Below are 25,507 nucleotides of genomic sequence, written 5' to 3' on the forward strand. Positions count from 1 at the left end.
CTCAACTTTATGTAGTTGTCAATGTCACTGCTGTGAATCAAGAGCTTACAGGATGATTTTAGGGGGGAGAAACCCCTAATACCATATTATTCTTACAACATTAAAGGTTTAAAGTAATCCCCTTCACAGCATCCCTCCAAGCTTACACAGGAACCAAAGTTCTGCAAAGTACAAAATCGTTCTGTGAATGCCTTGCTTATTTTGTAAAAATTACTTGAACAGTGAAACCTTTCTAAAACAAAAGCTCTAAAGACACGATGCAAGTCAGGTGCAGTGGCTCACGCCTGTAATCCTAGCTACTCAGGAGGCTGAAATCGAAGGATCGAGGTTCAAAGACAGCCCAGGCAGAAAAGTCCACGAGACTCTTATCTCCAATTAGAAAACTGGAAGTGGTGCTCTGGCTCAATGGGTAGGGCGGTAGTCTCGAGCTAAAGAGCTCAGAGACAGCACCCAGTCCAGAGTTCAATTTTCATGAACAAAAAAAAAAAAAAGGATGTGATGCTCCAGAAGTTTTATTATAAGACATTATAAAGCTGATATTAAAAAAAAAGTGTTGGGGTGGGGGAGACAGGAGTTTGGCCTAGTGGTAGAGTGTTTGCCTAATATTCACAAAAAACCTGGGTTTGATTCCTTGGTACCACACACATAGAAAAGCTGAAAGTGGTGCTGTTGTTTGAGTGGTAGAGCACTAGCCTTGAGGAAAGTCCAAGGACAATGCTCAGGCCCTAAGTTCATTCCCCAGGACTGGAAAAATTAAAAAAAAGAAAACTATAACAACAACAAAAAAAAAAAAAAACCCAGAGGTCAGATGTTAGTGGCTCTCACCTGTACTCCCAGCTACTCAGGAGACTGAGATCTGAAAACTGTTCAAAGCTATCTGGAGCAGGAAACTCCATGACACTCTTTTCTCCAATTAGCCACCAAAAAAGCAAGAAGTAGAGCTGTGGCTCAAGGGGTAGAGCCTTGAGTGAAAAAGCTAAGAACAGCAACCAGGCCCTGAGTTCAAACCCTAGTACCTAGTACCAGCATACACACACACACACACACGGAAAACCAAAGCAGATGAACCTTATGTTGAATTTTTAATATGAACTGAGAGCAAAACTAAATAAAACAGGAACTTGAAAAAGGAAAATTTCATCTTTAGGAAGAAACTATTTCATTGTAGAAATTCAGTCTTCATCACTATACCAAAATTGCCAGATTATATGTAATGGTCAAACAACTTTCAAGCTAGTCTAGTTATGGAGCTTTCAATAATGAGATCCTCTTCGACTTTTCCTTTATAAGTGAAGCAACGTCTTCTTGTGCCGGGTTTTCAGGCATTGAAAGTTAAGAGTTGATGCATCGAGTATTTGCTATTGCAGTGGGAATGAAAAACCACACTGGGAAATGACTTCCGGCTCACCTTCTGGACACTCGCAGGAGAATCCACTGAGACTGGAGGTGCACGTTGCTCCATTTCGGCAGGGATCTAGAACACAGTAATCGATCTTGGACTGGCAAAGTTCTCCAGTGTAACCTGCGAAGTACAAGTCAGACATTGTATAAGATGTGCCATTCCCAGACCACCATGGGCCTCGCCAGCAATGAATGGACTCAATGGGAGCCCGCCCAAGGTAGCAGCATGGTCTCCACTGCCCCCTCAATCCCGTACAGACTTACAGCAGAAACAACACTACCACTTAAGGATCCTGGTTTTAATAAAAAAAGAAAATGCATCTGCTTTGCAGAAGCCTTTTCCTTCAAACTGGGGCTGTGTTTATGTGCCAGGACCTCCAGAAGCTGCAAGCTGAGCGTCACTCACAGCTGCCTTCTGACACAGAACTTTCCTTGTTGGACTAGACCTCACTGAGGTGATAGTCGTTTTCTCCAAACCATAACAATGCCCACAGGAAAAGCACTGGGAAATGCCTTGGTGTTGACATTGTTTTTGTGTATAATACTTAGAGCCATGAGAATCCATCTGTGTTAATTCTGTGCCTTATTTCTGTATTCTAAAAGACAAAGAGATCAAGGTACACATAATGTTAAGTGCATTCAATATTTGTAATGTTTTCTTGAGTCATAAAATCCAACTTTACATTCTCTGTGAAGCCAGCCTCTGGCGGTAGTGTGTGTGTGTGTGTGTGTGTGTGTGTGTGTGTGTGTGTGTGTGTGTGGCTGTGACTATGTATGTGTCAATGCTAGGACTTGAACTCAGGACCTGGGTGCCGTCCCTTAGCATTTTTGTTCAAGGTTTGCAATCTACCACTTGAGACACACCTCTACTTCCAGCCCTTAGAAGATAATGGGAGCTAAGAATCACACAGACTTTCCTGACTAAGCTGGCTTAAAACTGCAGTCCTCAGATCTCAGCTTCATGAATAGCTAAAATGACAGGTATGAGGTTTGGTACTCCATCTCTAGATAGTAACATAAGCACAAGGAGCTGACAGGAAAATTGGGGTGCAAATCTTTTGGAATGCCTGAGGAGCCGTAAGTTTTCAGTAAATCTCAGGGTTTGTATTAATTTTGACAACAAATTCTTCTCTAGAGTTAAAAAATAAAAATATGTTACTGTTCTTAAAATGAGCAATACATATGAAATGAATATTTGAAAATGCAAGGCAGTATAAAAAGAGAAAAAGAAAGTACCCTTCGTTATAGCAGCTAGGATTACAAGTGTGAGCTACCAACACCCAGCTTCTGGAGCTAATCTAATTCTTAGCAAATTTTGACACAGATATTTTCAACACAATTATAATTATACTGTAACATATTTCTAGGATGGTTTCATTACCTTGAAACTTGTCTTTCTAAATTATTATTTTGAAAGACTGTCATTAACTCTTGCACCTGATATTTGCAAAAATAAATCAGCGATACTAGATGAAAGATAATTGGCCTGAACTTCAATTACCTGACAAACTAATAGAAATCACAGATTGCAAATGCGAAGGCAATCATTTTCTGGCCTATCATACTTCCGTGCTTCAAAGCAGTCTAGGAGATTCTAGCTCATTCTAGATTTTAGCTTCAAGCCTGCAAACTAAACATTCCCACAGCAGGACTGATGAAGACTTCAAAATGCCAGGAGAAAATATTTCAGTATAATAATATTAAACTAAGACTATGTTTCCAAGCGGAAGTTTAGTTTCAAAGTGTAAGGAGAGTGAATTGTTTGTAAGCGGGGTGTTAGACAAAACCAATAGCTAGCATTTACAATACAGCTTATTCTTTAATCCGTTTTTTTTAAATTCATCCTCACTGAAACTCTATCAGGTCAGTGCAATGCCATCACTCAAGGACACAGGATAGGGAAGGGAGAGCCATTTGCACACGTCACCAGAGAGTCAAGCACCTGCAACCAAGCCCTTAAAGACAACATTATGCCAAGAGCAGGGGACCACCATCAATAAAAAATAACAAAATAACACAGAGGAAACAATAAACACCTATCTAGAAACAGGAGGAAAAAAATAACAAAATAACACAGCGAAATACATCTAGAAACAGAGAGAGGAATCAAGAAAAAGCCATTGAGCTCCTTCCAACAGCCTGTATGTGGCTGTACTTCCACTGGCCTTGGCAAGAGTCATTTGTTAATCTCTGCCTCCAGTGTGCCTTTCAGAGGTCCCGTGCCTTCCAGGACCCAAATGGCCTCGTGAATCCTGTCACCGGGAAGATCTTAGAACCATAACCACTGAGTCCCATAAAGCCAAAAATGACAGTCAGACAAAAAGAACAAAAGAAGAATAAAGGATTTTGTAAACTTCCAAGTCCTTTGAAGAAAAATTTGACAACCACTTTCTTTGACCTTTTAATTTGGACATTTTTAGACAAACTTAAACAAACAGAACTCATATATGAAAGCCTCACATATCTACCAACAAATTTCAACCATTACCACCATTTTTATGCATCATTTTATGCATAAAATAATTTAATTTAAATCAAATATTTAAATTAAAATTTAAATAAATTAACATGTGTTCATGTTTTCTCTAAAAGGAATCTTAAAACAACTTTCATTTCACCTGTATTTGAATATGCATTTCTCCAAAAAGGAGATTTTTTTTTTAAAGATCACTTTTAACTAATGTTTGATTCTCATTTATAAACCTAATTAAGCACTCTAAGTCGCATGTACTGATAGCAAAGTTTTATTTTATTTATTTATTTTTTTGTCTGTCCTGGATCTTGAACTCTCGGCCTGAGCTCTTCCACCCTACCCCTTGAGCCACGGCTCCACTTCCTATTTTTTAGAGGTTAATTGGAGATAAGAATCTCATGTTCTTTAGTGCCCGATGGGCTGGCTTTTAACCTGACCCTCAGATCTTAGCCATCTGCACTGCTAGGATTACAGGCATGAGCCACCACACCTAGCTGAAAAATTTTATATTTAAAGAACTGCAGTTGTGGCTGGGAGTCACCGACTCACACGCTGTCATCCCAGCTACTCAGGAATCTGAGATCTGAGAATTACAGTACAGAGCCAGCCCAGGCAAGAAAATCCATGAGACCCTTATCTCCAATAAACCACCAGAAAACTGGACATGGAGTTGTGACTCAAGTGGTAGAGTACCAGCCTTGAACAAAAAAAACCTAATAGTACCCAGAGACTGAGTTCAAACCCAGTACTGTAGAGAAAAAAGATAACTCATCCCAGTGACATGGAATTTCAATGTTGGGAAACAAATTACTGCACAGAAAACAAAACAAAGAGTAAGATCCACTTAGACAGGAGAAAAAAAACATACGTCTGATCAGATAAAAACATGGCTTAAGCCAGCACGTGGTGGCTCACACCTGTAATCCTAGCTACTCAGAGGCTAAAATCTGAGGATCAAGGTTCAAAGCCACCTCAGACACAAAAGGACCTGAAACTCTTATCTTCAATTAACCTCTAGAAAAAGGGAAGTGGGACTTGGCTCCAGGGTAGGGTGGTAGCCTTGAGAGGAAGAGCTCAGGGACTGCGGCAGCACCCAGGCCCAGAGTCCAAGCCCCATGACCCACAAAAAAATGGCTTAAAAACCCAAAGGCAACCAGGCATGATGGTTCACGCCTATAATCCTAACTACTCAGGAGGCTGAGATCTGAGGATCTCAGTTCAAAGCCAGCCAGGACACAAAGTCTGTGAGATTTTTATCTCCAAATAACCACTAGAAAACTGGAAATGGCCCAGAGGCTCAAAGGGCAGAATGGTAGCCTTAAGCTGAAGAGTGCATGGACAGTGCCCAGGTCCAGAGCCCAAGCCCCATGACCAAAAAAATAAAGCAACAACAACAAAGAAAAAAACACAGGAAATGGAGCAGTGGTATATGTGGCCCATTACAAGAAGCAGTTGATAAAATATAATTAAAATTGAGCTGTGTGATACACAGCGAAGCATGAGCGAAAGCTGATATTCAGCTGAATTATAGAAATGAATCTCAAGGTTAGAAACTAAGCATCTCTAGTGAGTGACCATGTGCAAGAAGCACACAGGACAGCAGCCTGCGGGAGAGAAAGTTCCCAGAAGGCAATTCAACACTCAGCTCATCCACAGACTGACTTTCCCCTCATTCCCTGGGTGAAATGAGGTAGAGGCAGCCGGTTCCCAGCTGAATAGATCAGCTCCACGCTGAGGCATCCACTGTACATTTCAGAGGTAAGAGAAGTTTTTGAATGAATGCAGAATTTATGGATTATATTTGAACCTAAAAAGCAATATGACAATATTGTTTGATCTCTCTGCTTTAAATGAGGCATTTTAGAACGGTCACCTTTAAAGCCGTGCCCCGCCCCTCCACCCCTGGTCACTTGTCACTTGTTATAAATGCACACTGACCGGCATCATTCTAGTGATGTGAATGCAATTTCGGCCTTAACAAAGCATCCAAGTAATTCTAAAGCAAGTCTAACCAGGAAAGCAAGCAGCAAGCAATCGTAATATCTAGCGGGATTATTCTTTTTCACCTAATTCAGATTCTAGAGGGAAAGGTCAGAGGTTCATGGGAGAGTGCCCAATATTGCATGACATCTAAAAGTCATGAGTGGCGGTGTTGCTGGCATATTTTCTTCTCTCCACAAATTGAGCCCTTAAGGCTCCATTGCTACACCTGTTATTGTATTTACTACGAGTTCTACATGGCAGGTTGACTCAATTGCTAAACCAGAAACACGACAGGCACTCCTTATGGAGGAAGGTAGACACTCATAAGTACCATGAAACACGATTTTTGTTCATACTGGAGTTTGAACTCAGGGTCTTGCTCTTATTAGGCGAGGGCTCTGTCACTAGAGCTATGACTCCAGGTCTGTTTTCTGCTGATTATTTAGCCAGTTCTGGGGCTTGAACTCAGGACTAACATGCTTTCTCTGCTTATTTGTCCACCACAGATGCTTTACCATTTGAGCCACACTTCCAGCCCACTTTTTGCTGGTTAACTAAAGATGAATTTTCACAAACTTTTCTGGTATGGCTTGTTTCAGACTGTTATATCCTCCAGGCCTTAGTGTCTTTGGTAGTTAGAATTACAAATGTGAGCCGCCCAGTATCTGGTATGGATTATTTTTTTAAACCATCTGTTTAATTCTACTGGAATGGAATGAAATAAATTGCAATGCTCATATTGACAAGATTTACATATGAAACTTGTATCTTTTAATATGGTAATTATGTATGAATTTACCAAAAAATACATGTGTGTGTTCATGTGTGTATCTTTTCTCATATCTATACATATTGAGCACACATGTGTGTTATATGCATATATATGTATGTGTGTTACATATGCATTTACATAGGTATGTTTATAGTGTTTGTATGTTTGTATATTCTTACAGGATCAATACTACTATATCATTTCAAAGAAAACTTGGGCTCAGAGAACCTAAGTACACTTGATGAATGATTCAGTAAATCCCATGCTCTTAATCCTAAGAAAAAAGAAAGTATCATGGCACTGTGTCACAATTCTGGACTTCAAATTATACTATAGAACTATAGTAACAAGAAGTACCGGCACAAAAACACACGAAGACCAAAGGAACAGTGTACGAGAACCCAGAAATAAAACCACTCAGGTACAGCCATCTGATCTTTGAGCTAAACATGCCCACTAAAGAAAAGATCTCTTCAACAAATGGTGCTGACAAAACTAGTTACTCCATGCAGAAGAGTGCAATTAGGCCCCTCTTTCTCACTGTGTACAAAAGTCAACAGCAAATGGATCAAAGACCTTGAAATCAGCCCTGAAACGTAGAAACTGCTAGGGGACAGCTCATTTGCTGAGCAGGACTCTACTTACCCAGAGAATAAGAGAAACAATGGACAAATCTGCCTGCAACAAATTAAAAGGTTTCTGCACATCAAAAGAAGCAATTACTGGAGTCAAGAGGCAATCCAAAGAATGGAAGAAAATCTTTGCCAGCTATTCAACAGACAAAGGATTAGTATCCTGAATACGCTAAGAGTTAAAAACTAAATAGCAAGCTGGCACTGGTGGCTCATGCCTGTAATCCTAGCTACTCAGGAGGTTGAGATCTGAGGATCTTGGTTCAAAACCAGCCAGGGCACAAACGTCCCTGAGTCTCTTATCTCCAAGTAATCACTAGGAAACTGGAAGTGGTGCTGTGGCTCAAGGGGTAGGGGGGTAGCCTTGAGCTAAAGAGCTCAGGGACAATGCCCAGGCCCAGACTTGAAGGCCCACAACTGACCAAAAAAAACCAAAAAACTAAACAGCAAAAGGACACAGAGTCTAATACATGGACAAATGAATTGAACAGTTCTCAACATACTTAGCCATAAAGTGAATGGAAACCAAAATTGCAGTAAGATTTAATTTCATCCCAATCAAAATGGCAACCACCATCAAGAAGATGTGGCACTTACATACCATGGAATTCTATGGAATTCCATTGAATGATATCGCCCTATTCGTAAGGAAATGGAGAGACAGAAGAAATCATATTAAGTGAAGTAAGCCAGACCCAAAGGAGCAGAGGCTCCATGGCTTCGCTCATTTGTAATAATTAGTATACATCTAGGATTCTCCTAGCAGAGGATTACAATAGCTCAAAAGCTATGTATATAAGGTCAAACAGGATGAGACTAAATGAAACGAACTCTAGGATATGTAAACAAGAGCTTTATCTTTGTGATTGTTGTTCTTAACATACTATGTGAAGTTATTTCTGTTGCTTTTCTCTCTTCTTTTTTTCCTTTCTCCTATGGTTTAGCTCATGTTATCTTTGTATCTGACTTTGGGACCTGGTATATTGTGTAGACAATTATTTGTTTATTTCAAATATAGAAGGGAAAGGGAAAAAGAGGATGACTGAGGGGGGTGGAGAACGGGGAAGAAAAACATAGGAAGGGGTATCAATGTCCAAGAAGTAATATACCCACTACCTGATGAAGGTAAGTGTAACCCCTCCACACATTACCCCAGCAATAAAATACAACTTTTTTTTTTTTTTAATGGCAATCACTGGGACTGGGAGTTTGGCCTAGTGGTAGAGCGCTTGCCTAGCATGCAGGAAGACATGGGTTTGAGTCTTCGGTACCACATACATAGAAAAAGCTGGAAATGGTTCTGTGACTCTACTGCTAGAGCTCCAGCCTTGAGAAAGCCCAAGGACAGTGCTCAGGCCCTGAATTCAAGACCTGGGACTGGCAAAAAAAAAAAAAGGGCAAACACAAAGAAAACAACAACAACACATGCTGGCAAGGATTAGTTGCTGAAGGGACTGTAAAACCAGTGCAACCACTATAGAAAACAGAGTCTGGGCTGGGGGTGGGGGGTTGGTGAAGCCATCTGAGGAGAGAGGTGGCACACACACCAGCTGTGGATGTGACGTCCCCGGCTGCTCCCTCCACAGACCCGGACTCCCCATCGGGGATGAGCATGGCTGCAGCCTCCTTGCTTCCTAGGGCCTGCTGAGGACAGGGGCTGCCTCTCTGGGCACACTCCAGGCATGCCTACCCCATGTGTGGTCACAGGGAACCTTCGAGGCAGCCAGCGGTCCTGTGGACACTGAATGCCATCACTATCCCCCATATTAGAGACAGATGGCCAAAACCCAGGAAAGTCAGAGAACTTTCCCCAAGGTAGTGCAGAGAGCGGGGAGTAGTGCCCCCCCACCCCGGGCCTGGCTGTGTGTGGCCTTACAAGTGGCAGCTGGAAGGAAGCAGGGCAGAATGGAGGGAGGCACAGAGGCCTGTCGCCATCGTTTAGGGCCTGAATCAGGACATTGCCAGTAGAAAGGATGCACGGGGCACAGATGGAGACTCATCATAAATAAACAAACTTGGTGAGCGTCCAGAGATAGAGAAGAGGAGGGAGGCAGCCACAGTGGCCCAGTGCCCAGTTGATAGAAGTTGGAGATGTAGGAAAAGCCTGGCTGGAGGGAAGGGGAGGGCTGTGGGCACCACCTGAGGTGTGAGCAGATGCATCTGTGCCAGGCCCAATAGGACTGTGCTGGAAAGGAGGTGAGAGGCCAGCAGGGAAGGAGGGTCTGGAAGCCACCTGCATGCTGACAGCTCAAAATGAATGATCGCTACCAGAGGCAGAGGAGACTCACTGAAGAGGGAGGGAGGCAGAAATTTCAAATTGGACACCAACCAGTGGGGGACAATAATGAAGCAAGAGGAAGAGAAAGGAAACAAGGAGAGGAAACAGCCAAGAGGGAAAAAAAGGACAGAAAGAGAAGCAAGAAAAAGAGGGAGGAGAGGAAGAAAAGATAAGCATATACTAAGTCTCCATGACACTGCCTTCTTGCTGATTTAGAGACAACATGGGAATCCTGGAAGGCATGAAGCAGGAAAGAGCTGGGGCAGACCTGAAATCCTGCAGAGAAAGGGGGTGAATACAGATGGGGTGCCAGGTTCTGGAGGGGGACTGAAGCAACAGTATATCCAGGGCAACATGGAGGCAGTATTATTCACAATAGAACAGAAACCATCTCTCTCCATTAGTATGTGAATGGATGAACAAAGAAGGCTGCATCCAAACAAATATCATTTGGACTTGAGAAGGAAAATGGAGTTGGATAGTAGAGCGAGCGATGATGATGCCAAGGTAAAGTGCTTATTGTGAGGTAATGAAGTATTCTAAAATTGGGGTGATGTTTATACAACTCTATGAGTTGTATAAAAACACATTGGGTTGTATCCTTCCATTGTACGAGGACTATATCTCAATAAAGCTATTTCTTAACACACACACACACACACACACACACACACACACACACACACACACACAAGCTTGGAGGTTGGTCACTTGTCATTGCTACTCACACCCACACCCAACTTATCAGCAGAGCCTTTCAGCTCTTCCTTCAAGTACATTCCTTACCAATAACTCCCCACTTCGTGAGTGGCATCCAGCCTCCATTGTCCCTGGCCTGCTTGGTCAGTAGCCTCCTAGCTGGCTTCCCAGTGGCCTCTCTGTGTTTATTATTCCCCAGGGTCCCTGGTGATTCCCTGCATATCAGATGGCCTACCCCAGGTTGTCCCTCCAGAGCTCCCATCACCTGCCATCAGGACAGGATCTTTGCCACTGCTGGTGGACTGGCCCAGCTTCCATCCCCATTCCATGTCTCATCCGTGGGTCTTTTGAGCTCTGTGCTCTGGGTCCCAACCCTCTAGGAACCTCCCTTCCATGCTATCTGATTCCTGTAAGAACAAAAGGGAGATGATCACAAATGTATTGTTCATAGGGCCAGAACAGGCCTGGGAGCAGTCCCTGAGCTTTTGTGCTCAAGGCTAGTACTTTACCAATTTGAGCCACAGCTCCACTTCCATTTTTCTGGTAGTTGATTAGAGATAAGAGCCTTGGAACTTTCCTACCTGGGCTGGCTTCGAACCTTGATCCTCAGATCTCAGTCTGTTGAACAGACTGTGTGAGCCACCAGTACCTGGCTCCCTACCTCACTTTCTAATACCATTACCTTGGTGATTCCATTTCAGCCTAGGAATAGCATGCATGCTGTTCCTGCTGAGGAGACTCCTGCTCTGTTCACAAATGCTTCCTGTTCTGAGTCCCAGCCTCATCACCCTGTGGACAGACACACACTCACTTCTCTGTCTCTCTACTGTTTCCTTTTTCTTCATAGCACCAACCACTACTTGGTTATCTATGTTGACTACACACACGCAGTATACGCCTGCATGCCAGTGTACATTTACACTCAGGTGCACACCGAGGCACACCCATCAGTGCATTCTGTTTCCCGCCTCCCTCACTACACCATGATCCCCAGCAGCACAGAGACTTCAGTTCTTTCACAGTTGTATCCCCAGAACCCAAAAAGTGCCTAGCACAGTCAATGGAGAAATGAGAGAATGAGTGAGAGATCCTTACAACACCCCTTTATCCTAAAGATGAGAAAACATAGCGGGGGAGGAATTGAGGAAACGCTACGAGGGTCACATAATGTCACAGAGGGGCTAGACAAGAAAACCTGTGCTCGCATGTTACCATTTTGACCTTGTCTCCCTGCATCCTAACTGGTGCTGCCTGTGGTCCTGAGAGGGGTTAGATGATGTCGGAGGAGATATACGCACACCCGTCAGAACTTTCCGCACCTTCTACTCTATACATAACTGATGGGAAATTGAGACACCACTGATGCTTTGCAGTGGGGTTGGAGGGAGGCCACCTGTCTGATGCAAGGATACACAGAGCAAAGAAGCATAGACCAGATCTCTCAGGAGCTTCATAAATGGACATCTCCCTCAGCCATCAGGCTTCCCACACAGAGGCAAGTGCCTTCATGATTGACTAAGCACACTCTTCTTCTTGAGATGAGGGCAGCTGTATGAGAGCTCACAGCAAATCCTAACTGGAATTTCTTCCCAGGGGGAAATGAAGAGCAGAGTTTCCAGCCCACAGTTCTGAAGCGCTGATGCTCACAGAGTCAGGCAGTGTTTCCGAGGTAAAGTCGGCGGGGAAGATGTGCTACCTTCCCCCTGCCTCAGAAATGATGAGTTTTTAAAAATAGACTGAAATCACCAATTAGTCAGAACAATGTACTACTTGGAAGTTTTAAAATGCTTTGCAAAATGCTAATAATATTTTGGCAGTGGTGGTTTGCAATGTGTATCATAGCTATTCTTTCCAGAAAAAGAAATGGCTTCTTTAAGGAAAAAATTATATTCTTGAAATTAGAAGACTTGTATAAAATAAATCCTGATGTTAAAAAAAAGAAAGTAAAAAATGAGTTTTGTAACATGTATCTGTATACCACGAAGCAGTCAGGACAATGGAGAAGAAATGATGTAAATTCTGGCCCAAAAGCTGGCAGGTTCAAGACCCAAGAAGGGTCAATGCTTCCATTCAACGTCAGAAAACAGAAAAAATGCAAAGTCCAGCTCCAGAAGTAAGTCAAGATTATGGAGGACCATAAATGATTGAGAAAATGCTTGTTTCCAAATTCAGCAACCTCCTGCAGAATTTGACATTGCTGATACTACCATTTTCAAAAGCACTGAAGTTCAAAATAGTTTCAAGAAAAGCATCGGTTGTACTTGGGAAAAAATAATTAATTTTATATTGTTCAAATATGTGTATGCCTTCTCCCAACATGAGCAAGAGTCCTGCTTCCAAGAAACTGCAGTGTTTAATCAAATAAAAACTAAAGGAGTTTTCTACTAGATAGATTCAAAGCCTAATCTACTATCATTTATAATCTCTAGAATACCTATGAATCAAAAACATCATTGACACTTAATATGGTAAACTTTTGACAAAATGGCAAAAATGCCAAGAACATGAAGCTAATTGTTCTCTGCTGAAAATTGCATTTTCATTTACCGAAGAATGTTCTCTTCTCAAGAGAAGCAAGGGCTGTATAAAGACAATACCCTCACAAAGGAACCTTTGGGGACAAATCTTCCCTACTGTCAACTTTAAATTAATTCATTCCTCAAGCAAGAAAATATTTCAGGATCATACTTGTTCTAATCAGAGCGTGGTGAGGTGAAACTGATAAAGGGATGCACACTTCCCACTGTTGTGGGTTCCTACGCTTGTTATTTGTTGTCCAGAGGACAATTTATAGATGTTAATCTGCTTGAACTAGTTCTTCTAAAAGAAAAATGCATGTTTGCTAGTGTGACGGTCCTTCAAAAAGTTAAACATAAAACTACTCTAGGATTCAGTGACTCCACTCCTAGGCATTTATCCAAAAGAATCTTGTATTCTCGTGTGGCTCTTTTGTTGTTCAAGCCCAAGGCAACTTGAACTCAGCGACTAAGCACTATCCTTGGACTTTCTCAAGGCTAGATCTCTACCACTTGAGCCATAACACCACTTCCAGCTTTTTCGTTATATGCGGTATCGAGGAATCCAACCCCGGTCTTCATGCATGCTAGGCAAGCACTCTACCACTAGGCCAAACTCCCAGCCCCCTTTCTAGCTTTTTGATGGTTAAAATCGAAGAGTCTCAGGACTTGGCAGACTTGGAAACATGATCCTCAGTCTCAGCCTCCTGAACAGCTAGGATTATAGGCTACCAGTGCACAGGTGAAGAATTGTTTCTGAGACATCCAGGACCTCTGTTTGTCCAAGAATGTCATTTTCCTAAAACAACTAGGGAGGTGAATTTCCTTCCTTTTATGCATGGTAGAAACGTGAGATCTTGTAGTCTCCTTGTCCAACCATCCCTGACTGATTAGCCTACACTCTGTAGAGAGATACAATAACTACAAACTATGGAAACCTTACCGGGAAGGCAAACACAAGTGAAATTGCTCCCGTCCTGTTTTTCAATTGCATCGAGACAGCTGGCCTGGTTCTGGCAAGGTTTCTTCTGGCAAGCGTCGAATTCTTCACAGAAAGTCCCCATGTACTGGTCCTCACAGGTACAGGAGAAAGTTGCCTGAAACACAAAAACACAATGTGTGTGTGTGTGTGTGTGTGTGTGTGTGTGTGTGTGTGTGTGTGTGTGTGTGTGTGTGTGTGTGTGTGTGATGGGGAGTCCTCTAAAACACATGCTTTCTGCCACATCTCACACTCACAGGCACCACGAAACTTCTCCAAGGAGGTCAGCACAGAGTGGCTTGATCACGTCATATGCCGTAGTCTGGTTAAAACCACGGCTTTATAAGAAATAGCATATCTTTCTCTGCAGTTTTAATTTCAGACATTTATTTTGATCGTTCTCTGTTTATATTTATCCCAACTATTTTTAATCTTCCTAAAATTCTCTTTTAAATGGGAAGAACAACTTGTTTTAAGGCAAAAATGACGTTCAGCTGACCCCTGGGAACGGCAGTTTTGTTAGAGCACATCACGCATACTGTGGGCTTATGGTGGGATGTCACCACAACCAGCTAAATCTTCAGCACAGACTGTGCTTGCCACCAGACCAAGACATCCTTCCAGAGTCTAACCTAATCACTTCATAAATTGACTTCAATCCATAGGCAGGGAAAAAATCCCTGAGAACAAGAGAAAATACACAAAATATAATTCTGGAAACTGTCTTGTTTGGCTTATGATAGTAACATTATCTTAGTAAAACACCCTAACACAAGCATCAGATGTAGAGACATGAATCTGACTTGAAACTTTCTATTTGAGATTATTGTAAACTCCAAATGAAACTGGGCCTTCCTGCTTCCTTCTTAATACCAGCCTAAAGGTAGAGTCAGGGCTGAGCAAAAGACAGACTTGAGAAACATAAGCTTATGAGAAACTATGTGGATCAGGACAGGAAAACTTTATAAAAAGGAAAGGAAATGAGACAAAAGAGAAGAATATTAGTAAACCTTGTTGCTTAAAGAAATCCTCACAAATAAAAGCCCACTTCTCAGGTCACTCCCCAAACCCACACCAGACTGTAATCTATTGTTCCAACACTTCTCCCACAGCCACTGTCTCTAACGCTCTTCTCTTCTCCCTGGATCCTTAATTTCTTCTCCTTCCCAGGTGGTGAAAAAAAAAAATATGACACTGCCTCAACTACCTAGTCTAGGCTGGCTTCAAACTTGAGATCTTCCTTTATCTGCATAGATAATAGGTGCGTGTTGCCATATCCAGCCCGCTCCATCAGAGAGAGATTTCCTCCTTTCCTCCAGGTACTGTCAACTGAGGCTCTCCACCCAGTACCTCAGGAGTGCAACTTGGCACCTTCCTTCCTCCCGAAAGAAGAAAGAACTCCACAGTTCTCTTTAATCTACTTTGTCTCTTGACCAAGTTTTACAGTTCTGGTATATTTCATCATAAATTTACTCCAGCAGATTTAGTTTTCTTTGTATCTAATTACATTTTAGTCCAATTACCTAGTTCCCAAATTCCATTCTCATAATACCCACCACACTTCTTAGAAATTATTACAGATTTATACAGCCCTAGCCTTTCCTTACCACACTGTACACTGAGATTTCATTACAGGTCAGTTTTTGGTTGAATTTTGAGTTTTGAGAAAACACCAAAACAATAGAAAACAAAAGAAAATCCCTTTGACTGTCAACAACAGCAGTGGTACCTCCTCTCCTCCAGGGCATGTGGTTACACTGGCAGCTACAGAAGAAAAACTGTGAATCCAAAGCGTATTTGTGGAATCTACCACCAAATCAAGTGTAATGCTACAGCAATTTGCTGAATGTTATCAAGTGCTGTTTTAGGCTCTGTAAAAATGACCCATTGTTTTCCACTGTGGCATCCTACTGCATGAGATGAACTTCCGGATTATGTGAAATGATTTTAAAGTGGCTGGCTTCCGTTTGTAATTACAATTCTAACATCCTCTGTTGCCACCTCCTCTCCCCAACAGACTCTACTTAAATTGTCCCTTGCACAAGATCCTGTTTCTGGTTTTTTTATTCTTTCTTGGTGGTGGTGGGGGCCATGGGGCTTGAACTCGGGGTCTGGGTGCTGTCCCTGAGCTTTTTGCTGAAGGTTCGTGCTCTACCACTTTGATCCACAGCTCCACTTCTGGTATCCTGGTGGTTACTTTGTGAGAAGAATCTCACAGACTTTTCTACCCAGGCTGGCTTTGAACCATCATCCTCATATCTCAGCCCCCTGAGTAGTTGGCAGCACAAGTGTGAGCCACCAGCACCCAGCTGAGATCACCTTTTATTCCATAAAAAGGCTTATCACAGGGGCCAGGAGTTCGGCCTAGTGGTTGAGTGCTTGCCTAGCATGCATGAAGACCCAGGTTCGATTCCTCGGTACCACATACACAGAAAAATGCCAGAAGTGATGTTGTAGCTCAAGTGGTAGAGCTCTAGCCTTGAGAGCTAGGCCCTGAACTCAAGCCCAGGACTGGCAAAAAAAAAAGGCATACCACAATGAGTTGCTGAATACCTGATTATTCCTTGACCTCTATCAACTAACCAAGAGACCAAGTGAAACCAATTAACGACCTTTAGCTAGGCCAAACTGCCAGATTTATTCGGGTGTGTTTCTTTAGCTAACTGTGATTATGTTTTTTAAGAGAGTATGGAGAATCTTTGTGATCTTCATAAGCAGGTCTCCTTTACTTTAAGAATGTATCTCAGAAAACAGTCAGAAAAAGCAGACCTCTAAGAGAAAGTTTTATTTCCTGTCTCTTATTTCTACCATCTCTCAGAGCTCTTAGTCGTAAATGGAAATAACATTCTAGCAATGTGTGGTGACCTGTCTGGTTTTCTATGATGAGTGCTTTCCTTTTGTGTACATTTACATACACTTTGGAACCGAAAGCCACACCAAGGACTGTCAGAAATGTATCATTTTAAGTGGGTAGGGAAACTCCTTTTTTCTAGAACTGTCTTCTAAGGAAAATCTCATCTTTGTTCAAATGCACAACATAGTACACATTTACTATTTGCAGGCATTAGATCCAGACCCTTTGGTGAATTGAAGATTTGTGGCTGCCTTTGAAACATAAATTCTGCGCAAGCCCAGTGCATACAATTCTGAAGTGAGCCAGGCTCCATATCCCAACAAACACCTCTGTCATTTGTTTTGGCAGCTGTCTTCTAAAATCTGCTTGATTTGGCGCCAGACATTCCATACTGCGGATGAATTCCTTTAGTTGCTTGAAAGGTACATTTTGCATATAATTCATTTAGAGAATGCCATAGAAAATATGCTGCTTGTACAAGTAAATTATTAAAAATCCCCAAATCCAGTATCATTGAGAGAGTTTTGATTGAATTTCAAGCTAAAACAGAAGCTACATGTTTTGCCTTGCTTTATTTTAAACAGGAATCTTGAAAGCTTTAAGCAACTGCTAAGACAATTGTTTTGACACAGCAAAACACTGAAAGAGTTCTTCAACATTCAATGATGAGTGAGAAAGCTTATCAGATATTTGTATACCCCAAGATCAAATAATTTGCGGTTATAATTCTCTATATACTTTACCATGTTGTCCATAAAGTTAGAATTCCTCATAAGTGTATTTTCTAAGAACAAAAAGCAGCCCTACATATTGTTCTGACAATTGCAAGATGGTTGTCTTATTATAAGAGACTGAAAATGTTGATTATAGGAGATAATATTGGTGTATTCTTTGAAAACTGTTTATCCTGAAAGCTGTAAAGTATCCTTGAGAACTTTAAGTCTCTGCCTATATTATTAATCTAGGTCCAACAGCGCTATATGCTAGAAGAAAAGGTGATAATACTTGAAAATAGTTACTCAACTGAATCAGAATGAGTAAATTCCTTTTAAAAGAAATTACAGGTATGTAAAATATATTTTTCAAGTAAAATAAAAGGTGACCTTCAGAGATTATTTTAAAACCCAATACAGACTCTCAATTTCTTCAACAGCTTGAAGTCAAATATCCCATTTGTACATTAATGAAACTTTCACAGACAATGGCAAGAAGCTTACTTTGAAAAGTCCCAGATTTAAAGACTATTTCATGGAGGTACCCATTAAGTTAACAGTATTAATGAAGTACCTCCTATATTCTATGAGCAGTTCTAGGAATCAGGCCACGAAAGTGGATGTGATTCTCTCATGAAGATCACATTCCAAAGCTGGGGAGAGATGAAAGAAGGAAATGGAGTCGGTAAGGGATCACCACGTAGGTGATAAGCACAGTGGGGAGGCTAAAGAAGAGGAACAGCAATGGGAAGGTAGGCTGTTGAAAGCAGGATGTGTGGACATGGTGACAACTGGCAAAGGCTCCGTGGAGATGAGGAAGCTCACACAGTGTGGACTTCTGAGGGATGAGGGTTCTGGTAAAAGGAACAGGAAAGGCCTCCAGAAAGGTCTAGAGGCTGCCGAGGCTAGAATAGAGCAAATGACAGTGGATCATGACCAAAGACAAATGAATTGAGTGTGACGTCGTGTCCCATGATGGTTCTCCACTGGGGGCCACGTTACCCCACAGACACACCTGGCATGTCTGCAGATCCACGTGGTTATCCCAACCAGGAGTTTGCCTCTAGCAGCTACTGGACAGAATTCAGGGATGCTGCTAAGCATCTGACCTGGCTCAGGACAGCCCTGAAAAAAGGATGATCCAGTCTCCAACGCTGAGAGAGGCAACATTGAGAAGTCTTAAGGGAGGGTCTTACAAGCTCAGGACTCAAGGATGGTATTAAATGAGAGAGGGGAAAGAATTACTTTGCAAAATGAACCCCAAAACACACTGTACACAGAAATTCTGCTTTATGTTTATATCATCTTGTTTCATATGCTATTTTATTCAATGAATATCCTAAACCTGAGAACAAATAAACTTCCAGCCTTCTCGAAACAGAAGATGTGTGGCCACTTGTTCAGGGTTCAGGAAAGTCTGAACCTGTTTCAGTCTTTATATTATGAAATTGTAAGTCATATCCCAAGCATAAGGAATATCTTTTATGTAACTTAACCTGGATATTCTGAGATGGATTTCTAAGATGATGATGATGATGATGATGATGATGATGATGATGATGATTTCGGAGACGCATGAACTAGCCCCAATAAATGAGCAAGCATGTATTCCAGTGGTGGGCTACTACAGATGCGGTGAAGGATGAGGGTACTAAAGAAGTGGTGAAGGATGGAAGGAAACAGTGCCTCTCTGGAGCTTAAATTGTCATGAAGGAGATGAACACACTCAATGGAAGATGACATCTTAGAGAAACCACATTATACCATGTCACACTGATAAATCCTGCAAAGATATAGAGGGAGATAGGGTTTGATGGCATGATGTAAGGAGACTTTTATCTAATAGAGATGACAAGTATTTTTGATAATTGTACATGCCTAGGGTTCAAACTGAATTTAAGATGTGCCCTTTGGTCCCTCTGGAAATCCCATTCTCTAAACTGCTATTTCCCATTATGCAATAGACTGAATACTGAAGGGTCCTGTAAGACGCATTCCGGTTCACCTCGTGGCTGCATATACTTTGGGAATGGTCACTAACGGCAGCTTGTCCTCTGCGCTAGATGGCGTTCACCCATTTAAGTGTCTCTGTTTTCTAGTCCTGACAAGAGACAGGCCTTATGAATGGTGCCAATATGTTAATGCCCCTTTTTAATTTTTACTTTGGATTGATTGCCAAAAGCTCAGACTGTATTTGCAGTTTAGCTTTAATATCTAGACCTCTAGCACTATCGCTAGAACTATTGTAGTTTGGCAACTGACTGCCATCTAATTTATTCCCTAAACCTGACATCATTTGAGGTTTTTCTTTCCTTTGAGTGTTTTATAAAATATGGAGATAAATATAAATATGAAATCTAAACTTAACCACCATGTACACAAGACCCTTGAAAGTGTGATTCCAGCTTAACTTTACTTCCTTATTCTTCATTACTTTTACCCCTTGAGAAACTCAAAGTGTTTCAACCCACTGAGATAAGCTTTCTGTGAAACTAAATTTTTGTCTTTAAGGACCAGAACTTAGAAACTTTAATTTATTTTCCCCTTTAATGAGAAAATACAGTGATTTGCAGAGAAAAATACAGTGATTTGCTTTGGATGTCCCCAGTAATACTAGTTTAAACATAAAAATCCAAACTGGGTAGACATTGCCTTTCGTTGTTTATAAATGATCTCACTATTTTTCCCCACATATCAGGTGGACATGAATAGATCTATCTTAAGAATTGAGAACACATCCACAGAAATATTAATCATTTGAGGTGTGGCGGATGGTCAAGTTTAAGGTCAAAGCTCGTACCTACATTGTCTGATTCCAAATCCTCATCCATTCCATTCCTGTCAGTCATCTTCCCATTTCCAGGATGGCTTCAGGTTTGGTAAACTTCCTTCACCTGGACTCTAAAATAAGCTCCAAAAATGGCAGCTTTTGCTCCAGATTCCTTTGGGATTTTCTATATCCTCCTTCACAGACCATCTGCTTTTCATAGCTCTATATTACTGGCTGCTCTTTTTGGTTTACTCATATTAATCTCTTGAACAGACTTTGGAGACTGCTATGTTTGAATTTATAGGAAAGGCTAATGTGTTAAAGGTATGGTCGCCAAGATGAAGTTCAGAGGTAGGGCTTATGAAAAGTAAACGGTCTGCAAGAGATTTGACTTCATCAGTTCATTGATCGAGTCATAACTGGTTGGTATTCTTGGGAGATGGTGTGAACGAGGATTCAGGGGTCTGTTTGAAGGAAGTAAGACACTGAAGGTGTGCCCTTGAAAACTGTGCCTTGCCACTCATCCTTGCCTCATTCTCTCTCCCTCTTGAATGCCCTGAGGTAAGCAGATTTCTTCGATCAGGTCCTTCTACTACTCTGTTTCTGCCTTGCCACAGCAGGAAAGCAATAGAGCCAGCCGCCCAAGGGTGGAAACCTCTGGCACTGTGAGCCACAGTAAAGGTTTCCTCCTCTGAACAGTTTCTACCAGGATATTTAGCACAGAGATGTAAAGTCTGAAGACTTGTGAAAAAAGGTCATGGAGACTTTGAATGGTTCTTTGCTGGAATAGAGGATCCTTGAGGCCTAGAGCCTCTGCTCTTCTTATGCAAAGGGTATTCATCGAATGAAGGTGAGTTTAGGCAGATGTTCCCAGGAAAAGTCTATGCAAGTACTGCATGTTCCTACTTCCCTGTCCCTGATAATCTTGGGGTTTGTTTAAAATTGTCACTTTTACATGCCCTGACCACATGTTCACACAAAAGAGAATAACTGAAACAAGCATCTGACTCATCTTAAACAAAAAAGGCAGTTACAGGTCCCTATACTTGTGAAAAACAAGTGGTGGTGATTCAAGCCACTCCTACCTGAAGGACTGTCTAGGCCAAGCTTGATTTCCACCATGAGCCAAGGAGGATTGCAAACAACATCTGGGTTATTCATAGTTAATTGTCTGGACATCTGCAAGGTCAAAACTTTGCCTAATGACTTGATAATTGTTGGAGCTAGGTGACACAGACATAGTGGCCTGCCAAATAACTCTCTGTACTTTTATAGATGCTTGAACTTTTCCGTCATAAAAAAAAAATACTCATCATGTTCATTTTAAGAGTCTGGCAAAGGACCAAGGAAGGAAAGATTAAAAAAAAAACTGGAGAGTTGATTTCAGCATCCTAAGTCCAGCTCCTCCCTGAGGAAGCTGCTTTTGCAGGGGGGACACTGTGAGAACATCACTGTACCAAGTCCCTGTCCAAAGATTTATGATGCATGCAAGTGCCAGGAAAAGCTTGGCTTGCCCTCTGGGACAGACATGTTTTCCCCTTGTGGCCATGAATCACAGCACAGAGCACATTTCCCTGCAGGCTGCCCAGGCTGCCTATAGAGCCATTCCTGTGCCAAGGAAGGGCTTGGCCACTGCTCAGCTCCCCCAGCATGCAAGGGGTCATCAGTGGGGCACACTTAGCACAGACCCCGGCTGGAAGAGAAGAATTCCTACTCACACAGACTGAGCAAAATGCCAGACTTCTCTGCCCCAGTCATCTCCACACTGAACAGTACTGAGAAATTCAATCTGCTTCTACAGTGAAATAGCTCTGGAATCTTCTTATTCCTAGTGTTTGGAGGATCTCCAGGACCAACTGTCTGTGAAGATGATTCCAGGAATAAGGACTTCCTTTGGCCTTTTTGGCTGAGAGCTTAGTCTGCTCTCAGCAGGAAAATAGGTAATGCACACAGCCCAGCAGCAGGCAGATTCTAGCGTGAACTGCCCCCATCACTCCAAATGCATGAGTCTGACCCGAATCTGTGGAGAATGAGACCACAGAAAGTTCATCTTGATCATTTTCATTCCAGAACAGATTAGCCCCACTCACAGTAGGATCCAAAATGATCACTTTGGACCTTGTGAAATTACTCCAGTGGACAAATACTACAAATAAGGCATACAATAGAAATGACTGCATACAGGCATAAGTGAGAAATACATAAAAAGGGCTGGAAAGTAGATCCTAGATGAGAAAGCCTAGACAAGATGGAACTCAGCCTTTTACTAAATCCAGACAGTGTATTTCAGGAGGCACGAAGGATTGCTTGAATGCAAAATTCAAGGGACTATCTGAGACGTCCATTTATAATGTAAATATGCTTATAAATGTCTTTTCCCAAGTCCAGGCCACACAAGAACATCTGGAACTCAGCCATGAAGACAAACTGATGTCTCTCCAGAGGAACCAGTGCTCAAAGAAAAGCTTACTACAAACTCCATTTTTCAATTTTTCATCTATTGGCTGGGACTGTTCTAGTATACACTGTATATACAATTCAAACCACATACACATCTCGCTTGTCGCTCATAATTTATTTTCCCACTTATTGGCATGCCATTGTATTTCTATTTGGGTAGATTGATTGCAAATGTGGTAACTTATTTTTTTTTGAAAAAAAAGAGCAAATGTAGAAACATAAAGATCATGTCAACATTAAATTCAAGACCTGACATTCATAAATTCCCAGAATTTATTCCTTTGGCTTAAATGTTAAAATTCTAAATAATAGTAAGAATAATGTGAGTCTCAGTCTTTCCTTTGAAAGGACAACAAAGATTACTTTATTGTTCAGGGAGGAGAAAGTAAGTTTTAGGAATTTGAGGGGGGCGGGGGCAATCCTGAGGCTGGAACTCACAGTCTTGGGCTTACAATATCCAAGGATGAGAGAAAATGAATGAGTAGGTGGGGGGGTGGGTGGGTGAGTGAGAAAATGAGTGGGTGAGTGGATGGGGGGTTGAGTAGCAGGATTCCAACAATGCTCTGGGAATCATGGTAAGAGTGGTGTTTGGTCACCTTGCAAATTTGAAGGGGGTTCACCTGTGAGGGATGCCCATGAGAGAAGAAACCCCTGGGTAGTGTGACAACCAGGAACATTTTACAGACTGCAGGAAGTAAGTGAACGTCTAACTGCCCCACCCACTATGCTTCGTCCTCTTCACTATTCTCAGGCCACTCTTCCTCCACAGCTGCCCTCAGCCCTCCACAACCTCATGGTGCTTCCTCTGCCCAAGAAAACAGCTGTGTGAAGACCTCAGACCCAGGGAAAGGTAAGACGCAGAAATCCACCCGGAGAAACCTCAGCTGAGCTGGAGAACTCAGTCTTTGCCATCCTCAGCATCATCTTCACGTGAATAGTTACTGAGCATTCAGGCAAAGCCTGGCATTATTCCCAGGGCTTTGCCGCATGCTGTTTTCATGGAGAGCACGCTCAACTACTCCAGTTTCATGTTGGAAGGGATGGAGGCCCCCGGGGCACTGCCGGGCCCACTGGCTCCTAAACTGAAGAGCAGCAAATCTGAACCCAGGCGTTCTGATTGCAGACTTTCCCCCTCCATTAGGAGAACGTGATAATGTAGAAAAAGTAGAAGAAAACACAAAGTGGCACTGTGGCTCAAGTGGTAGGGCACTAACCTAGTGTACAAAGAGGCCCAGGGACAGGGCCCGGGCCAAGTTTAAACCCCACGACCGACAAAAAAAAAAACTGGCTGGCAACATAGCTTAGTGGCAGAGTACTTGCCTAGCATGCATGAGTACCTGGGTTGGATTCCTTGGTACTACATAAATAAAACAATAAAAAACTTTAAAAAAAAGAAAAGAAAAGAAAAGAAAATATTATGCTGTTTACTACGTAGTCCTGATTGTTTTCCCTTTTGACCTTAGAAAACTCTTATTCATTGGTTTGTTTCCTGCTAGGCTTCACTTCAGTAACAGCAAAAAATAAAGGAAAATGTGCCACGATGCAAAGATGTTATTATCAATCTTGTATTTTTAAAAATATGTTGATTTATGTAGGCACCGTGGAAAGCCATGTAGACGTTCCTCACATGATGAAGACTAAAACTTCTAGATGAGTCTACAACTCCACTACTGCGTACAGAACTGAAAAGAATGAACTCAGCAGGTTGAAACTCTGGCAGCCTTCCCATGGACCTAACCTATGTGCCAGTGACATGCATCGATAAAGGCACTATGATCAACCGAGGTGTTAGAGTGCTAGCTGGCCATTAAAAAGAGGAATCTTGTCATTTTCAACAACTTCTAGGAACCTGGAGACCAGCATGTTTGGTGAAATGAGCTAGGCACCAAAAGGCAAGTAGAGGATCTCACCTACCGGTGGTGTCTAAATCATTGCTCTCATGTTAGGACTAAGCGAAATAGTGGTTACCAGGAGTTCAGGTGGTTGGAGTGGGAGGAGATGTGGGTCAAGGATATATCAATAGGAAGGAGAAAAGGTTCATGGGTAGAAAAACAGGGGCCCAAGCCAGTCATTCTCGCTACTTACTCAAGAGCTGGAAACCGGAGGATCTCGGTATGAAGCCAACCAGAAAAGTCTGAGAGGAACAGCCATAAGCAAGGGCTTGAGTTCAAGCCAAAGTGCTGGCATTAAAAGAAAATTAGGAAATGCACAAAGATAGGAAGTAAATAAATGATTGCCTCAGGTTTGGATGGGGGGAACAGAAAAGACAGGTGAGAGGATTGGAAGCCCTTTATAGTGGCAATGGGCTCTTTCTTAGGTGGTAAAAGTACTTTAAAATGGATGGTGGTCAACCAAACAACAGACAAAGGCCTCATATCTAAAATATATCAACAACTCAAAAAATTGAATGACTCCCAAACTAATCTCCAAAGTAACAACCATCCCATTAAAAAAATGGGCCAAAGACTTAAAGAGAATCTTCTCTGAAGAAGAAACAAAAATGGCCTATAGACACATGAAGAAATGCTCAACATCTCTGGTCATAAAATAAATGCAAATCAAAACAACTCTAAGATTCCACCTCACTCCACTTAGAATGGCCAGGATCAGGAAAATGAATAATAACAGATGCTGGAGGGGTTGTGGCCAGGAGGGATCACTACTACACTGTTGGTGGGACTGCAAACTCATTCAACCACTATGGAAAGCAGTATGGCAGTGCCTCAAAAGGCTAAACATAGAACTCCCCTATGACCCAGCAATTCCACTACTTGGCATTTACCCAACCATCCAGAAACAAGGGCATACTAAATCCACTAGCACAACAATGTTCATTGCATCACTATTCACCATAGCAAAGATATGGAACCAACCTAGATGTCCCTCAGTTGATGAGTGGATCAACAAGTTGTGGTATTTGTACACAATGGAATTCTATGCGGCTGTCAGAAAGAATGACATAGCCCCATTTCCTAAC

The 25,507-nt window shown here is 42.0% G+C and overlaps 1 protein-coding gene across 1 annotated transcript in view; it reads right to left on the reverse strand.

The window, feature by feature from the left end:
* The window catches only part of Dner (delta/notch like EGF repeat containing), a 285,735-nt gene that overhangs the window by 83,169 nt on the left and 177,059 nt on the right, over positions 1 to 25,507 (reverse strand). Inside the window, exons 6-7 of the mRNA XM_090354957.1 lie at positions 13,698 to 13,851; positions 1,409 to 1,522 (exon numbers count right to left, since the gene is read on the reverse strand). Of these exons, the coding sequence (XP_090211083.1) occupies positions 1,409 to 1,522; positions 13,698 to 13,851 (268 nt within the window). The remainder of the gene's footprint in view (positions 1 to 1,408; positions 1,523 to 13,697; positions 13,852 to 25,507) is intronic.

Source organism: Megascapheus bottae, chromosome 21 (genome assembly GCF_031878675.1).
Source record: "Megascapheus bottae isolate mThoBot1 chromosome 21, mThoBot2.hap1, whole genome shotgun sequence".
NCBI lineage: Eukaryota > Metazoa > Chordata > Mammalia > Rodentia > Geomyidae > Megascapheus > Megascapheus bottae.